We start from the raw sequence: 18,362 nt of genomic DNA, 5'->3' as shown, positions 1-18,362 counted from the left end.
TGCAGAAGGGCAACCGGCAGATGTGGGAATCTTTGGAAAACCGTGACACTGCAGAAGGGCAACGGGCAGATGTGGGAATCTTTGGAAAACCGTGACAGTGCAGAAGGGCAACCGGCAGATGTGGGAATCTTTGGAAAGCCACCAAATAGGACTCATATAAGAAATGAAAAATTTCAGATTTCGTTTCTAGCAGCAGTCTTGCAAACCCAGGACGGGCAGTGATGAGAGGCCGAGAAATCTGTTAGGAAGAGGGTTGGCTTTTATCCAGTGTAAATTCTTAAGATCCTGGGCGAGGTTGGCGGCAAAAGGAGCGGAAACAAAGGACCACGTGTGAAGCGTTATGAAGAATGGCTGGTCATTCAGAGACTAAATTTATCACTTCATGGCATTATTCTCTGTAGAGTTAGACTTTTAAATGTTATAAAATGTATGTTATTTGAACAATTACAGTTTGATTAGAATATCCCTCTTCTTTTAATTGTTTTACCTAACACACTTTTCCTTTTTCTGATTTTTTCATTTTGATTTTCTCATTTGCTATTTAGCTCTGGTTGAGGATAAAGCTCAGTGCATCAGTGATTTAGATTGAGGAATATTGACACTTTACAGAATACCAAATGAGAGTTCAAAATTCAGTTACTCTGGGTATATTAAACATTTTTGATGTAACTAATAATTTACCACAGGCAAAATGCAAGCCAAACCCATAGCCATCTAGTTGACTCCAAGTTCTAGCAATCCTTTATAAGGTTTCTGAGGCCAGCCTCATATTTCTCCTGTGAAGTGACTGGTGGGTTTGAACCACTGGCCTTGCAGTTAGAGTACAACACTTACCCAGCCATGCCACCAGGCCTCCTTAATAGTTTACTATTAGTTCTAAAATTAAACAATTTTAATTGCTTTGGTGAGGATACACATTAGATACTTCTCACCATAAGCAATTCAGCTCATCTACAAGACAAATGCAAAGATCTGTCTCCACCTATAATATCTATAATTTTTTTCTTTTTATATACTCATTTATCTTCAGCAGAAGTTATGCATACATGGTCCATCAGAATAACCTACACAGATCTCGGTGGCTGGCATACTATCAGAAAGGTACAATAGCGCAGTCTTGCTCCATTATATGATCTTTCAAAAGTCAAGAACACATAACACTTTAATTTGGGTGCTTACCTCTCAGGGAAGGTTGTCTGTTTTAGTCTCTGTAAAAAAAGAGAAAGTAATTTTACCAGGAGATAATGCCAGTGGAAGAGCCGAGGTCTATTTTCATCCCACTTCCTGTCGGCTTCATTTCAACTTGTCTGTATAACTGTTATTTTTCAAGAATAAAATTCCTGTTCGACTTATCAGGGATCTTCCACTATTTCTTCATCTGTGAAAGCCAGTTCACAAGGGGCAGAGACAGGAGGCCTGGGCAGAGGTTTAGTTAGTGTCCCAAACAAACAACCCTGTCTAGGCTTACCTGCTGAAGAAGTGCCAGGTGTTCTGGGGAGTTGCTGAAATTTTTCCCAATATCAAAGGGGCAGAAGGTTTCCTGCTGGCAGATGCTGACCCAGTCTTGGTATTCCCCTGTGTCAGGAATGCGATCCCAAAAGATCCGATACGCTTCCCACACTGCTTCCTGACATACTGCAATACAAAAGCATTGCGATGGAAAACTGGCCAAGCGGCCACATCCTAAGAAGATCTCCTTCCTTAACTCAAGCACACGTTTATAACACGGGGAGGTCTTTTATGGTTTATGGTGACACTAATTTATACCTCAGAGAAATGAATTAATTTAAGAAAGCTTTATGGAGCAGCCACTGTGTGCTGCTTAGAAAAAAATGGAAGTGTGTGTGTGTGTGTGTGTGTGTGTGTGTGTGTGTGTAAGGTTGAAATTTAAAATAGAGTTCTAGGAAGACCTGACTCTAAAGGTGATGCTTTAGCAGCTTGGGCAAAGCAAGTGCCTCCCGGTGAGAGAGCCCGCAGCATTGCAGCGACAGCCACGAGGTTAGTGCTGATGGGAGCAAGATTGAGAGGGAGAGAAGGTGAAGCCACAAAGATGTCAGGAGGGAAGAATATTGTGTAGCAGATGATAGACAAATAGTCTTCAAACGAGGGTACAGGCAGCCCAGCTTTAATTGAAAACTTTCAAAAGGACGAGCAGGCCCACAATTGAAAGGGAATCAGTGCCGAGGTCCCAACTTCCCAGTGCATGCTTGCCTGCAACTGGACTGCCCCAGGGCACACGCCTCCCTTTCTCTCCCCTTTCGGTCATAATCCTTTCTCCATTCATTTATCCCTGATCTCATTGCCCTTCGGTTGCAACAAGGGAGAATTTGAAAGAATAGTGTTAAGGTTGAGAAAGGAAATGGATTTATTGGAGGGAGGACATAGGCTTTTGTTACTCAAATGGCTCCTGATTTTGGCTTTTAGTTAACAATTAGACTGAAGGACGTTGGCAGCTGACAGATAATTAAAAATGATGATGCTACACTGTGAGATGTGGTTGTTGAGAAATAATGCAAGAGAAATATAAAAAATTAAGTATGTTAATATAACAAAACATTGTCTGTCCCTGAAGAAGTGACTTGGAAGTCCTATCTGACCTCCTCCAGCTTCAGATGGAAGACAGCTCCACCCCAGCTCAGTGCTGATTCCCACACAGAGGCCCGACCTTTCAACTTCCTTTATCTATTCTCATGCCAGCAGTCACTTCCGTGGCACTCCACTTCTATGCTAAGTTTGATCACCCGGCAATGGCACATGCAACTCGCAGACAGTACAATTATGGGATTATTGGGGAAGCTAACTGACTACAAGATATTATGGATAGAATTCTTTAGTTGACAACACAGGCATGTCTTCGTTCTTGGTCTCTCAGTCATGCAGTCACTTGGTCAAAGGTGCACAGCTCCTTTGTGGTTGTTAGGTGCCATTGAATTGGTTCTGACTCTGACCTTTTGTACACCAGAGCCACACATGTCCTGGTCCTGCACCATCGCACAATTGTTCTCAGGTCTGAGCCCATTGCTGTAAGCACTATCAGTCCATCTGGTGGAGAGGCTTCCTCTTTTTTGCTGCCTCTCTCCTCTACCAAGCATGCTGTCCTTTTCTAGGGACTGGTACCACGCTGATAACATGCCCAGAGCACCAGAGACAAAGTCGCGGCATCCTTGCTTCTAAGGAGCATACTGGCTTTACTTTTGCCAAGACATGTTTGTTTTTTATTTTTGTAGTCCATTGTACTTTCAATATCTTCCACCAGCACCCTAATGCAAATGCATCTATTCTTCTTGATTCCAGGCCCAACTTTCACGTGTGGAAAGTTGTGTGACTGAAAAGATCAAAGATTGGGTCAGGTGCATCTTAGTTTGAAAAGCAACCTCCTTGCTCTCAGCACTTTATAGAGGTCTTGTGCAGCACAATCACCCAACGCAGTGTTTCATTTGATCTCTTCACTCTGCTTCCACCAGCATTGATTGTGGATCCAAGTAAGATGAAACCCTTGACAACATCAATCTTTTCTCCATTTATCATGATGTTACCTTTTGGTGTAGTTGTGAGGTCTTTGGTTTTCTTTACATCGAGTCTTAATCCTTACTGAAGGCTGCAGTTTTGATCTTCATTAGCAAGTGCTTCTAGTCCTTCCTCACTTTCAGCAAGCAATGTTGTGTCATCTGTATATCACAGGTTGTTAAGGTTATTACTAGGCCTTCGTCTTCTCCTGATACTGTGTCCTTGTCATATAACCCAGATTCTCTGAATACATATGGTGAGAAGGTACAACCCTGGTGTACTCCTTTCCTGATTTTAAACCATGCACTAGTCAAGCCTCAAGTTGCAGGATTGAAAGACTCTATGGGCAAAATATTGAATGCTGCAGGAAGCATCAAGAGAAGATGGAAAAAGTACACAGTCACTCTACCCGAAAGAGGTAGAATCTGAACAAGAGCAAATGGTGCCAAAGGTAGAACTTCAAACGTAACTGAATACAATAGCCCCAAACAAGGCTTTAGGAAGTGATGGAATACCAATAGGAATATTTCATCAAGCTGATGGGGCACCAGAAGCACTCACTCTTTCATGCCAGAAAATTTGGAAGATAGCCACTTGGCCAATGGGTTGAAAGAGATCCATATTTGTGCCCATTCCAAAGAAAGGTGACCCAACAGAGTTCTCAAACTGTAGAATTATATCATTGATATTGCATGCAAGTAAAATTTGACCGAAGATTATCCAACAAGATTGCAGCAGTACATTGACACAGAACTTCCAAAAGTTCAGTAGGATTCAGAAGAGGTTGTGTAACAAGGGATATCATTGGCGATGTCATGTGGATCTTGACTGAAAGCAGAGAATACAAGAAAGGTGTTTATTTGTCTTTTATTGACTATGTCAAGGCATTCAACTGTGGGACATACTAAACTATAGCCAACCTTGAGAAGAAATGGAATTCCAGAATACTTCATTGTGATCATGAGGAATTTGTACATGGATCAAGAGGTAGTTATGCAAACAGAACAAGGGAATAAATACTACATGGTTTTAAAAATAAGGGTGTGTCAGTGTTGTATCATTTCACTGTTCTTATTCAGTCTGTGTGCTGAGCAAATCATCAGAGAAGCTGGATTATCTGAAGAAGAGGATGGCATCAGGATTCAAGTAAGGCGTACTACCTCACTCAATAGGCAGATGACACAACCTTGCTTGCTGAAAGGATTTGAAGCACTTGCTGATGAAGATCAAAGATTGCAGTCTTCAGTATGGATTAAAACTCAAGGTACAAAAGACCAAATCCTCAAAACAGGACCAATCGGTGACATCATGATAAATTAATAAAAGGTTTGAGTTGTCAAGGATTTTGTCTTGCTTAGATCCTGTGTTAGTCCAGGTAGACTAGAGAAACCAATTCATGGACACTGATATGTGTATAAGAAAGAGCTTTATACAAAAGAGTAGTTGAATATTGAGAACACATCCCAGCCCAGTCTAGATCAAGTCCATAAATCCGATATTAGCCCATATGCCTGATACCAATCTATAAAGTCTTCTTCTGATTCACGAAACACATACAATGATGCCAAATGCAGGAAGATCAGAGGCCAGTGGGCGGGAAGTCTTGTGGATCCACTGGTGGCATAAGCATCTCAGAGCTGGCAGGGATCTCCATGTGGTTCCTCCAACTCCCAGGGTTCTGGCTGCATCAGGGTAGCTTCCTGTGGCTTCTCAAGAAATGTCTTGCAGGGAGTGAGCAGAGAATAGTGTCTCCTGTCTCCAAGGAGGAAATCCAGGAGTTCCCAGAATCCTCAGAAGGCCATGCCCACACAGAGGCCTCATCGGCTATCACTTGATTGACAGGCTAGACTCCACCCCTTCACTCATAATCCTTTCAAATTGACAAATGATTATATAACTACCACAGATCCACAATCAATGTTCATAGAAGCGACAGTCAAGCAACAAAGCCCACATGGAAGAAGCACACCAGCCTGTGCAATCACAAGGTGTTCAAGGGATCAGGTATCAGGCATCATCAGAAGAAAAAAATCTTACCATAGCGAATGAGGGGAGGGAGTGTGGAGTGGAGACCCAAAGCCCGTTTGTAGGCCACTGGAGAACCCCTTGCAGAGGGGTCTCAGGGAGGAGACAAGCCAGACAGGGTGCACTGTAGCAATGATGAAAAATACAATTTTACTCTAATTCCTAAATGCTTCCTCCGCCCCCCATTATCATGATCCCAATTCTACCTTGCAAGTCTGGCTAGATTAGAGGGTGTACACTGGTACAGATAGGAACTGAAAACAGGGCGGATGATCCCTTTAGGACCAGTGGTGTGAGTGGCGATATGGGAGGGTAGAGGGAGAGTGGGTTAGAAAGGGGGAACCGATTACAAGGATCTATGTGTGACCTCCTCCCTGGGGGATGGACAACAGAAAAGTGGGTGAAGGGAGACATCGGACAGGGCAAGATATGACAAAATAATAATTTATAAATTATCAAGGGTTCATGAGGGAGGGAGGAGTGGAGAGGGAGGGGGAAAAAGAGGACCTGGTGCCAAGGGCTTAAGTGGAGAGCAGATGTTTTGAGAATGATAAGGGCAATGAATGTACAAATGTGCTTTACACAATTGATGTGTGTATGGATTGTGATAAGAGTTGTATGAGCCCCTAATAGAATGATTAAAAGAAAAGATCAAAAGATGGATTACAAATCTGCTGTACAAAACTCTTTAGAGTATGGAAAAGTAAGGAAGTTACCTGAGGACTAAGGTGTACTTGACCCAAGCCACTGTATTTTCCATTGCCTCAGATGCAGGTAAAAGTTGGACATTGACGATGGAGGACCGTAAAAGAATCAATGCATCTGAATCGTGGTGCTGCCGAAGAGTAGACAGCTAAAGGGCAAAGGCATCTGTTTTGGAGGCAGTATGGCCAGAGCGTTCCTCGGAGGAAAAGAGGGCAAGACTTTGGCATACGTACTTTGGGCCTAATGTCAGGAGAGATCCGTCCCTGGAGTAGGACAGCAAGCTTGGCAAAGTGGAAGGGCAGTGAAGGTCAGGAAGGTCCTCAAAGAGATGGATGGGCACCATAGCTGTAACAATGGGCTCAGGCATGGGAACAACTGGGAGCATGGTGCAGCACCGCACAGTGTTTCCTTCTGTTGTGCACAGTGTCTCTATGGTTTGTAGCTGATTCAATGTCACCCGACAACAATAGCAACAACAGGATTCCATTGTGGTGGTCTCCCAACTGCTGCTCTTGATCCATGTACAAGTTCCACATGAGTACAATGATATATTCTGGAATTGCCATTCTTATGAAGCCTATCCATACTTTGTTATGATTCACATAATTGCTTGCCTTTCCATGGCCAATAAGAGACAAGTAAACATTTTCCTGTTAGTCTCTGTGTGATAGGTTTATCATACTAACTAGGCCTGTAGGACTGTGTGGGCGGAGTTTAATCACGTCATAGCTTGATTGGAGGGCAATGAGATCCATGGCACTGCAAGGCCCACCTCTGTCTTTCTTGCTCTCTGGTGGTCTGACTAGCGTGCTGTTGTTTTAGCTAGTTTTCTGCCTCAACTATTTGCTGTATGACCTGTAGGCTAAGCCAACCCATGAATTGTGTCTCTTGAGCTTGAGGCTCCTTTGAGACCTGCTTCGCCATGCTGCTGGTGTGCACATCGCTTGAGCTTGAGGCTAATGGATCCTATAGTTGGGCATCGCTTGAGTTCAAGATCCCGTCAGTGCTTGTTTCATAAGCTCTGTCTTGCCTGAGGGAAGACTCTGCAGCCTGCTTCCTCCTCCTTGAGCTAACATGCTGGTGAGTTGAAGGACTTTCAATCTATTAACTGTTCCATGAGAATGAGTTGAACTGACCCCTCTGTACTGCTGTGTGGACTAATTAGTTGTTATATTCCTTCTTGCTGTATAAATCCATCTATCTATCATCATCATCTACCTAATCATACGTGTCCTGGTTTTGTTTTTCCAGAGAACCCTGCCTAACACACTCTGCTTTCAGCCTAGATCTATCCAACATCAGCAATGAAGCCTTTTGTTTCACATTCTCTTCAGAATCTGGGCTGAATTCTGACACCTCTTTGTCAGTGTGCTGCTGTAAATGTTGTTGGATGCTCTTCAGCAAAATTTTATTTGCATGTGATAATAATGATGTTGTTCTATAGTTTGTGCATTCTTCTAGGTCTTTGGAATGCGTACAAGAATGAATCTCTTCCAATCAGTTGGCCAAGTGGCTGTCTTCCAAATTTCTTGGCATAGAAAAGTTCCTTCAGTGTTGATAAATGCCCAAAGGGTACCCCATTTTGCAAGTCAACCTCCTGCCCAAGTCACTCAGCTTTGTCCATCCTGTGGGCCAGGAGGCCTGCAGCTGTGTCTCATGGCTTCCGTGCTGCTCCTGTACCACCTGCCTCTGCACACAGGGGTTTCGGACATTTCTCATTTCTGTGTCTTCTTTCTTCCTGGTTGTGGGATTATCTGTTCCTGTCTTTGGAATGACTCACTTTATAGGATGGCAAAATGTATCAATTCCCTCTATTAGAGTTCTACACCCTATTTGCAGGATCTTACCTATTTATTTGGTGGGGATTATAAAGACTATGGATAGTAGAGACACAGCAAGTAATTTCCCTTCATTGTAGTCATGTACTTATTTTTGTAATCAAGTTTTGTCAGCACTTAAGGAAAACCAAGTAAAAGAGTAAAGAATTGGATTAAAATTGATGTGTAATTCTATCTCTTTGAGTTAATGCAATATAATAAGAAGAAATGATACACGAATCAATGAAAAGTCCAAATTAAAGCAGCCTGATGCAGATAGAAGAGAAACTAATAAAGACCAAGGTATAGAGCCTCCCATTTACATGAGCCCTCTGTAAAAGCCCATTCTTCATTTCATTTCTAGTTATTAAAAGACAGAAAAAACCCAAACTCACTGCTATCGAGTTGATTCCAACATAGAGATGCTACAGGACAAGGTAGACCTGCCCCGGTGAACTTTTGAGCCATAACTGCTCATGGGAGTGGAAAGCCTCGGTTTTTCCCTCCGATAGGCTGGTGGTTTCAAGACTGACCTTGGTTAGCAGCCCCACTTTTAACCTTTATGCCACAGGGGCTCTTAGTGCCTTTAAAACCCAGATCTAACCAGACTCTTATTTGCTAATAAAATATTTACTTTAAAAAGATTTGTCAAGTTGATAATATAGCTATTTGTTTTAACCAAATATACTTAGAGATAATTGTAAAGACAACTAAATCCAGGAAATAATACACATAAAACTATAGTCACAAGAAATAAAGGTAATTTCAATTTATCTAACAGTTGTCTTATGGAATTTTTTTAGAGCACTCGATAACAGAATTTTATAAGTATAAACATGCTGTATTAAGATAAAATTCTGAGGAGAAATGGAATGGAAATATAAGTTTATGGAGAAAACAGAACTACATACTCCCTCCAACTGTTAAAAAGAGCTTGCTCATGTGCTTAAGAGTATGCGTAGTAACTCTAAAGTGGCAGTAGTAGATGTCATTGTACACATAAGAATGTTTTACTCCTTCAATATTTCCAACTCAACTAAAGCTACACATTCTATCCCATTATTTAAACTTACAATGAAGAACTGTAAATGTTAATTAAAAAGCATGCACGGGTATAATCATTTTAGGGGGTTAATAAGAAAAATATCAATGCCCCCTGCTATAGTTGATATTACTTCTTTTATAATTGGCTAGTGTTTACTTCTAGTAGGATGAGGGTCAGTAAGGGACTTTGGGCCTGACACTGTGTCACTTTCTAAAGTCACACTGACTGCTGTGCTGACTGAGAAAAGGGGCGCTGGGGAGGGAAAAGGTGAGAACACCTGTTTGAAGATTTGTATTCCTAGCCTTTCTTCCTCTCCGTTTACTTTTACATGTAGAGTTTTCCTAGTTTTCAGATTTAAGAGACAAAGAAAATTCTAGAACAATAGAAGTTCACTTTAAGTGATAACTCGACCACCAGAAACTGCAAACTAATTGACCTTTTACTTAGTGACTTCCCACACCAGGAGAGCATGCAGTTTCCACCACTTACAGTGGTGCCAGTGACTTCCATGTCTTGGGGAAACTGTGAGGGGCAGCACACCTGGAAAGCCCAGGGATACTCATGCCCTGGAGCAGCCACTGGGTGACTGTGACTCTGTCAGGTAACGATTTGGGAGTGGTAAGGCCTTTCCTGACACTGACGCTTAGGCTCTAGAGCACGGTGTTCAGTCCAGAGTCTCCCGATCAAGAAGCAAGAAACAACACGTTAAGGCTTGCAGGTTTGCCCAGACCCTACATGTGTGCCCAGTTTGAGCAAATCCATCTCCCTGCTCTCCTTCTCATTTATAGACTGCACGTGCCCCTGGGGGATAGTACTTAATGCTCCCGGCTTTTCCCAGTGCAACTTCTGGTTTAGCTAAAAAAATCAGCGCTGGAGATACAGTATTTTGTATAAACCAGAACTGCGTCTGAGGGCTTGGCAATGGTTTTGGTTTTAGATGTGGTCTTTTAAATTTTTTCAGTACATTGTAACCTTCAGCTGATTTCTTTCCCTCTATCCCAAACTATAGCTTAGGGGCATTGTATGATTTTGCATATTGTTTTTGTTAGTTGCTGTTTAATAGTCACCAACTCATATTTACTTTATGCATAGTCCAATGAACTGTAGTCTGGCCCTGTGATCGCGAGCATCGGGTCGTGATCATTGCTGTGATAGGTTGTTTGGGGGGCAACATGGCTCCTGTAGGCACATGTGGGCGGAGGTTAGCTTGTCAATCAGGTAGTAGCTTGATTGGAGGGTGACTGAGATAAATGGCTGTTCAATTCCGGCCTCTTCCGCGGATTAAACTAGCACTCTGCTGCCCAGTTCGGTGCTCTGTGAGACCTGTGGGCTGTGCCAACCCCTGGGTCATGTTGCCGTGCCTTGCTTTGTGCCTCGAGGCTCCATCGTGACCTGCTTCCTAAACTGCTGTGCTACCCGCCTCTGCTACTGCTCTACATCTTACCTTCCTGCTGGTGCCGCCCCACCGGGCTGTGTCTACTGCCTGTGGGCCTACTCTGCTCATTTTGCCTGTGGGCAGACTCCGAATCTCCCGCCAGCCCCTTGGCTCTCTGCTTCCTTGACCTTGGACTAGGGCCAGTGTGAATTGGAAGGACCTTCCGTATATTAACTGTCCCACAAAGTGAATTGGGTTGAACTCTCTGTACTGCTGTGTGGACTAATAAGCTGTTATATTCCTTCTTGCTATAAAAAGCTATCCTTTTATATATATACACGAGTATAATCGTAAGTGTCCTGGTTTTGTTTCTCTAGAAAACCCTGTCAAACACAATTGCTATGCTGGAATACAATATCGACGTATATAGTTCATTTTCCTTAGTGCTTTGTAGCCCTGGATATATCAATAGCTATGCAGAAATGACTGCATGCAGCACCCTGGCATGTAGTTGGCAACATTGAGGCTGATGATCTAGTAGGAGATGCCTGTTTCTGGTGCTTATAGCTTCTCAGTCCTCCTTTTTCCCTGCTACCCTTCCCTCCCCCCAGGGACACAGCACCCCCTCAGCTCCATCAACATCTTCTTTTTGAGAAGGGTCTGGGAGAAATTTCTCCCAGAAGCACAGTTGTTTGGGACTATTTGAAGAATGATCTCCCTGGGACATTGTAGTTTATAGGGATCAAATATACAAAATGAAACAGGGACAGGAGATTTTCTCAGACTCTTTGTGAGGGGTTACTCTTTCTGTAGGCTCTCAAGTCATTTTTCTGCCTCCTTGAAATTTACCATAAAATAGGAGGCACAGAATCCCTCTGGGATTGTGAGACCGGGAGGAGCAGCGCACAACCTCCTGGGAGTGTCGTTCCCTTACGAAGGCAACATCAAAAGAACTCTTGGAACTTGAAGCATCAGAAGATCTCAGAGCGAGGAGGACTTTGCAAAGATCTCAGAGTTAGATCTTTCTAACCCTTGATTTCCTCCTCTTGTGTCATCATATCTGAAACTACAGAGGGGAATTGCCACCGAGGTTTTAGAGCAATCCATGGTCTTGATTCCCCCGTCATCCTACGCTCACTGGTTAACACCTGACATTCCAGCACAGTCTCAGTTTTTCTGCTGACTGCCAGATGTTAGGCTCTTTGGCAAGACAGGAAGAACTCCTGAGATTCCCATGTCCTGGAAAGCAGGCATAGTTGTCTGTAGTTGAAAGTTCAGGTTGGCAGGCAGGATTAAATTATAGCACAGTTATAAAAAATATGTCCACCACAGTGTTGGGCACACTTTAAGGGCATAGCTCAGACACTGAAATGGAAGTCAGGACACTGGGTTCTAAGTCTGCTCTATTCCCTCACTCTCTTAGACCTCAGTTACTTTGAGGTGCAAACCAATTCTTGGTTATTTTGCTAACATCTAGCTTCTGACAGTCGTTCTGCGGATAGGATTTCAGATTCTACATTTCTTACAAGTCCTCAGTTGGCAATATTGCTGGTTTGTTGTTAAATTTGGGATAGAAAGAAACTGGACTCTATTCCTTGTTAAAACTCTCCAGTCACACAGAATTAGTTTTTGATACAGGGAAGAGTGAAAGAGAAGGGGAGGAGAGGAGAGGAGAGGAGAGGAGATCAGGTCCCGAAGGGAAACACTGACGTTGGGATCAGGAACGCCAAGCAGAGGATGTGAAAGTACCCCAGGAAGCCCCTGCGCTTGCAGTTGTGTCGGGCACGCGCGTGTTCATATTCTGTAGCAAGGCTCCAATTGTGCTTCCAATTGCGTTGCTTTCAGCATTGTTTCATTTTGTTTTTTCAAAGCTCTCTATTTCATTTGTTTTGCAGAATGTAAGCATTTCCTTCACCATTAAGTTTGACAGATGCCCACAGATGATTTTGTAAAAGCAGTAATGACAGCGGTGAGTGTGTTACCCTGTCAAAGGAACACTGCTTTGTAGCTGGCTCTTATTCCTGGTTTCTTTGTGGGCCAATTTTTTAGACATAAGAAACCAGCACTGATGAATTTCATATCCCCCAGGGACAACCATAAAGATAATGAACTGCCACTGCTATAGGGTCATAAAGAGTGGTTTGTTTCATCCGTAGAAACAAGAATGAAAAAGGCAAACTTAATCCAAAATCAAGGGCTAAGAATAAAATTTCTGAGCTCAAAATTCCATTTCAGCAATAAATAGTCTATTCTGAAAATATCTGCAGTGAATCTTATTTGTGGATGTTGTAAAAAATTACTAGTTACATGAAAATAGTTAGCAATACATACGTCTATTTCATTGCCCTGCAAATACTATATATCTGTGCTCAAGCAATATGGAACTTACAAAATTCATGATCTAATGGACGTATAGTCACATTAATATGAATAATTTAGGGATGTTACTACCCTTTCTTTTCATTCTCCGTGTGCTCCTTGGCCTCCTATATCCATCAGCAAGCATTTGCTGAGAACTTGCAATGGAGGGTCATTGTGCTAAGACCTCAGAGAGTTGATATAGTGCCCTTGAGTTACTATAATTAAGTCCTGCTGAATATGATCCGGTACTTTCCATCGCACTGTGGACAAGGTTTCTGTCAGAATGCACGTATCTCTTTACTTCCATTCAAAAATGAGTCACACGAGGATGATAAGTCTCATATTTTGGAGACTGTTAGTTAATTATGCCTTCAGCACTCAATAAGAACCCTCCAAATTAATTCAACCCTTGGACATCTTAACAGGTAACTTCGCTGCATGTTAGTGTCATGAAGCAAGTTCTCAGTCGCTATTGTGCGCACCTGCCACAGACTAGAGCTGAATCAAACTCTTGGCTCCATACGCTTCTAGAAGACTACGCTTTTGGGAATGGCTGCAAACAACCAGTGTGCAAGTCTCCTCGTCTCTCACATATAAGATTGAGTTTAGGATTACAATAGTCAAGATCCTTGGCGTTATTTGGTGTTATCAGAAAGATGTTTACTTGTGTTTTATTAACTATGCAAATGAATTTGACTGTATGGATCCTAACAAACTATGAATCACATGGGAAGAATAGGAATTCCAGAACACTTCATTGTGTTCATGCAGAACGAATATGTAGACCAAAAAGCAGTCACACAGGCAGAACAAGGGAATACTGTATATTTTCAAACCAGAAATGGTGTGTGCCTGGGTTGTATCCTTTCACCATGTTTATTCAGTCTGTATGCCGAACACATGATCTGTACTACATGAAGCACATGGCATAAGGGTTAGAGGAAGGCTTAATAATGCCCTGCAACATGCAGCTAACACACCTTGCTCACGGAAGATGAAGAGGCCTTGAAGCACTTGCTGATGGAGGTCAAAGAGTGCAGCCTTCAAGACAGAGTGCAACTCAATGTCAAGAAGATAAAATTCCCCAGAGCTGAGCCAATAGACAACCTCATGCTGGAAGAACCGAGAAAACAACTGATGTTGTCAAGCATTTAATTTTACTTGGATTCACATCAAAACTCACGGAAGCAGCGATGAAGAAATCAAATGAGGTCTTGCTTTGGGTAAATCTGCTGAGCAAGGCTTCTAGAAAGTGTTAAAGAACAGAGATGTAACCTAAGTGATTTTACTTAAATTTAGTGTAGTTAGAAATATCCCTTTTATTAAATATGGCTAGCCTAAGGTGCTTAATGTAGACTCTGGGGAATTTTTACAACTCACTACGTTGCTGAAAGGCAGAGAGGCTGGATGTGGATGTCTTCTAGAAAGATCAGAGAACGTTGAGCATCTTCTCTTATTTACCTGACTGCCAGTAATTGAAAGCTGGGTCCTGCTATCCAGGTAGTCCACAAAGACATCCTGAGACTAGCCCCAAATTAAAAGAACTTTATTGTTCTCTTTGCTTGTTCATGGTCAGCAATTGTTTCCCGGAAACCTGAGTTAATGTAAAACATCTATACATGACACCTGAAGTATAAATTCCGAAGTAAAAGGTATACTGTACATTCCCTATGGATTCTGATCTCAAACAGAATGCCGGATCGCAAAACAGCTGCATTGCTGCTGGCCTCTGGCTGGTGTCACCTTCTAAAATAAACCTGTTCTTTCTTCCTCTGACTTGGACTGAGTGAATTGGCTCCACTGTTTGCTCCAGGGTACAGAACTTGATTTGCATCGATGTCATTTTGAGGACAAGGTGTACCTGCCCCAGGCCATTCACCCACCGCATATGCATGTGAACACTGGAAACCTAATAAAGAAGGCAGCAGAAGAATGGATGCATGTGAATGATGGTGCTGATGAAGAATATTGAAAGTACCATGGACTGCCAAAGGAACAAGCAAATCTATCTTGGAAGAGGTACAGCTAGAATGTTCCTTCGAAACAAGGACAGTGAGACTTTGTCTCATGTACTTTGGACATGTTATCAGGAGAGATCGCCCCTGGAGCAGGGCACCATGCTTGGTAAAGTAGAGGGGCAGCAGAAAAGATCCAGGCAATGGGTCAGCACAGTGCCTGCCACAATGGCTCAAACGTAATATCTATTGTGAGGATGGCACAAGGCCAGACAGTGCCTTGTTTTGTTGTCCATAGCGTCACGGTGATGAGAGAGTTATGAGAATAGGGGTGGAGCCCACGTTCTCAATCAAATCACAGCCTGATGACACCTCCTTGGGGGTGTGGCCTTTTGTAAGTGAGAGACCAAGCAGGGCTGAGATCTTTTGGGACCTTCCACTTCTCTTGGAGCTGGATCCTGCCTTTGGTTCATTATCTCTCATTGGGTCACTTGCCAATCCCAGGAGCTGTCAGCAGACTGCAGACAGTGGATTCATTTAATGCATTCATTTGGCCGAATTTGCATTCATTTGCCTCTGCAGCCACCAGCCTGTTTGCTTCTGCCTCCTGCCTTGTTATCCTTTTTCATTTTTTGTCAGCTTTCACAAGCATCAGGACAATCCTGACTTACCTACTTCTATAGCGATATAAGCCATTCTCTACTGCAAACCTCTTTCTATATACAAACACAAGTGCCATGGTTTTGCTTCTCTGGAGACCCAACAGAACCGTCGCCATGAGTCCGGATGGACTCAATGGCACCTTACAGCAACAGCAACAACCTGGAACATTTAATAGCAGCTATCAAAGTTTTTCTTTGTCTTTCTTTAAAGAAGAAGCCATGTGAGCTTTTTTCATTTGTGCTTAGTGAATGAAAAAGGCAGTTATTGAGGGCTGTAGTGTGATTTAAGTCTAAAGTGATTTCTGGAGATGTTGTAAGACCGTGTTATGTTCTCTAGGGGTAAACATGGAAACCACAATGACTGTATTGTAAATCTGTTAACACCCTTGCATCGTATCTTGGTAACCATTGTTAATTTGTGCTACTTTGCACGTGGATTCCAAACTTCAGAGGATTATCTGTAGTAAACAATTTAAATGTAGCAAGAGAATCTGGATTGTAATGCTGCTTTTGAAATATGAAATCTTAAGTCACAAATCAGCATGCTTTGGTATGTGATCCTGAAAACACCCCATGCTCTCTTCAGAAGAACAACATTAAAGTCCAATGTAGGGCAAAAATGAAGCAGAGGTAAAGCCAAGATACCAAGATTTTCTGGTGACTTGTGTGTTCCCTGATGGCTCTGGGCTGCATAAGACATTATTTTAATCCTATAAGAGCAAATTTCTGCCATGTTTTTGAATATTTATGACTCGTTCCTACTGAATTAGTGAATCACTGTTCACAACTCTTGGGCTCCAAGCAAGTTTTATTCTGAAGGCAATGTATAGAGAAATAAAAGGGAAGGATGGAAAGACCGGAAGACTAAAGAGATTTAATCTTTTTTTCCTTACCTCTCAATCTATAGTAAGCCTGAAGACTGGCGAGAATTTGTTTCATGGATTCTTGTGGGCAGACTTTAACCCCAGTTGGGGAAAAGACGGATCTTTTTGCTCGATGCTTTGCCAAATTGAATATCCTTCTCAGGGTGGACCCTGGGAACATTTCTGTGGGGCCTTCTGTTGTTCCCATCCTTGGGGCATTGCCCATGTCTTTTATTTCAGAATGATAGATTTTCATGGAGATATCTGTATAAGAAAGATTGGTCTTGTGAATATATGTGTTTATATGATTTATGTGACACAGAGATAAATGAATGAGATAAAATAATAACTATAATCCTTTGCTTTTATGAAGTTTCTACCTCACTGCAGCTGTCAACTATACTTTTCCAATTATGAGGCATTTTCAGGAATTAGAAAATAGTATAAGGAGCTGATTAAATGTATTTTTTTGAAAACAACTTCCCAAATCATCTTGCCTTTAGGAACTGCCAAATAATGAAATCATTTCCCACACATCTCTCTAAAATCATTCCCCACTTAGCACTCAAGCCTCCCGAGAGATGCTTCTTTTGATAGACGTTATAATTCAAGCGGGGAGTGCTGAAGCATTGTGGTATCCAGAGGTGTACTCTTGATGAGGAAATGGGCTGCTTATAAAATCCTAAGGGGGAACAAAATCCAGAGAAGTAACTTCTCTACCTTCTAGTGGCTGCCCTAGGATTTCTGTAAAGCAGAGGCTCAGGGGACGGGAATCCGATTGAAAGCAAGTGGGGGTGGGGGTGGGGGGGGAAGGGAAGCAAAGAGATCTTTGAGAGTTGTGGTTTGCAGAGCAAGCTTACTTTTGCATAGGAGTGATGGCAGGAAGGATGGAGAGAGCAAAGAGAGGAGATGGCTGGAGGAGATTCATGCTGCTGGCACTGCTGCGAGTGTTCATGCAAGGACTAACCCGCATTTTTAACTTTCTGGACACTTCCTAATAACATCTTAGCTTCATAAAGCACTTTTTCACATATATTATCACATATTTTATCTCATGCTAGGCTCAAAAAAACCGTTGTTTAGGTAGAACAGACACCCATTTGTTCCCCTCAGTCTAGTACCTAGTTGAGTACTGTGAAGGAGTCCTGGACATGTCATGGTTAAAGCACTCACTCAGCTGCTAATCAAAAGGATAGTGGTTCGAACCCACTGGAAGCTCCCTGGGAGAAAAGAGCTGGGGAGTTGCTTACATAGATTACAGTCCAAGGGAACACTATGGGGGTGGTTCAACTCAGCCCTAACGAGTTACAGTGAGTGAGAATGGCACAAAACCACAACCCACAGCAGGTGTCGGAGGCACAGCAGTGCAGTGTATGTTAACACCGTAGCCAGGTTTCCAGTCCTGCTCTCTGATTACCTCTCATTGATCCATTCTGTCATTTGGTGGCAAGGTCAGAGGTTCAAATCCATCAGCTCTTCGGCAAGAGAAATATGAAGGTTTCTGCTCCCATAAAAATTTGCAGCCTCATGAACGGTATGTGAGGTCAGAGTCAGAATTGACTTGTGGGCAGTATTTTGAGAAAATAATTTCTGTAGATGGGTGAGGCCCACTAATTATGGACCCTTGAGATTCCAAGCATATGGTTGACAGGTATTTATCTTCCTATTTTTCTAGAAAAGGCTCCCAGATTCATATCTTCTGATCTTTGGTAGAGAAAAGACTAGATTGGACAAGATTTGAGCTTGAGAGCAGCTCAAATCTTGTTATCAAGCAGAAAAATTCCTCCTTTGTGTGATGGTGGTGGTGGTGGTGGTGGTGTAGTAGAGAGCGTCGGAGTGGGCACACATTCTCTATGACTTTGAAGAGTCTCAGAATGATACATTGGCTTTTGAGCAATGGCACCATTTTTGAATGAATCTCCAGGAAGGAAGGAGGGGAGAGTGTTGGTTGTGTCTCCACAGAATTGGAACGGGCATACAGCCCCCATCAGGACACGCCAAATCAGAGGAGCAATGTAAAATGAGGAGGAATACACGAAGAGAATGG

At 42.6% G+C, this 18,362-nt stretch overlaps 1 protein-coding gene across 1 annotated transcript in view; it reads right to left on the bottom strand.

The window, feature by feature from the left end:
* Positions 1-18,362, bottom strand: part of IMPG1 (interphotoreceptor matrix proteoglycan 1) — a 167,280-nt gene that overhangs the window by 122,993 nt on the left and 25,925 nt on the right. The window contains exons 2-4 of the mRNA XM_045294325.1: positions 16,346-16,579; positions 1,469-1,635; positions 1,180-1,208 (exon numbers count right to left, since the gene is read on the bottom strand). Coding sequence (XP_045150260.1) covers positions 1,180-1,208; positions 1,469-1,635; positions 16,346-16,579 — 430 coding nt within the window. The remainder of the gene's footprint in view (positions 1-1,179; positions 1,209-1,468; positions 1,636-16,345; positions 16,580-18,362) is intronic.

Source organism: Echinops telfairi, unplaced genomic scaffold, assembly GCF_000313985.2.
Source record: "Echinops telfairi isolate 266 unplaced genomic scaffold, ASM31398v2 ScPeMD7_3533;HRSCAF=4204_0, whole genome shotgun sequence".
In the NCBI taxonomy this organism is placed as follows: domain Eukaryota; kingdom Metazoa; phylum Chordata; class Mammalia; order Afrosoricida; family Tenrecidae; genus Echinops; species Echinops telfairi.
This window is presented reverse-complemented; position numbering and strand designations above follow the sequence as displayed.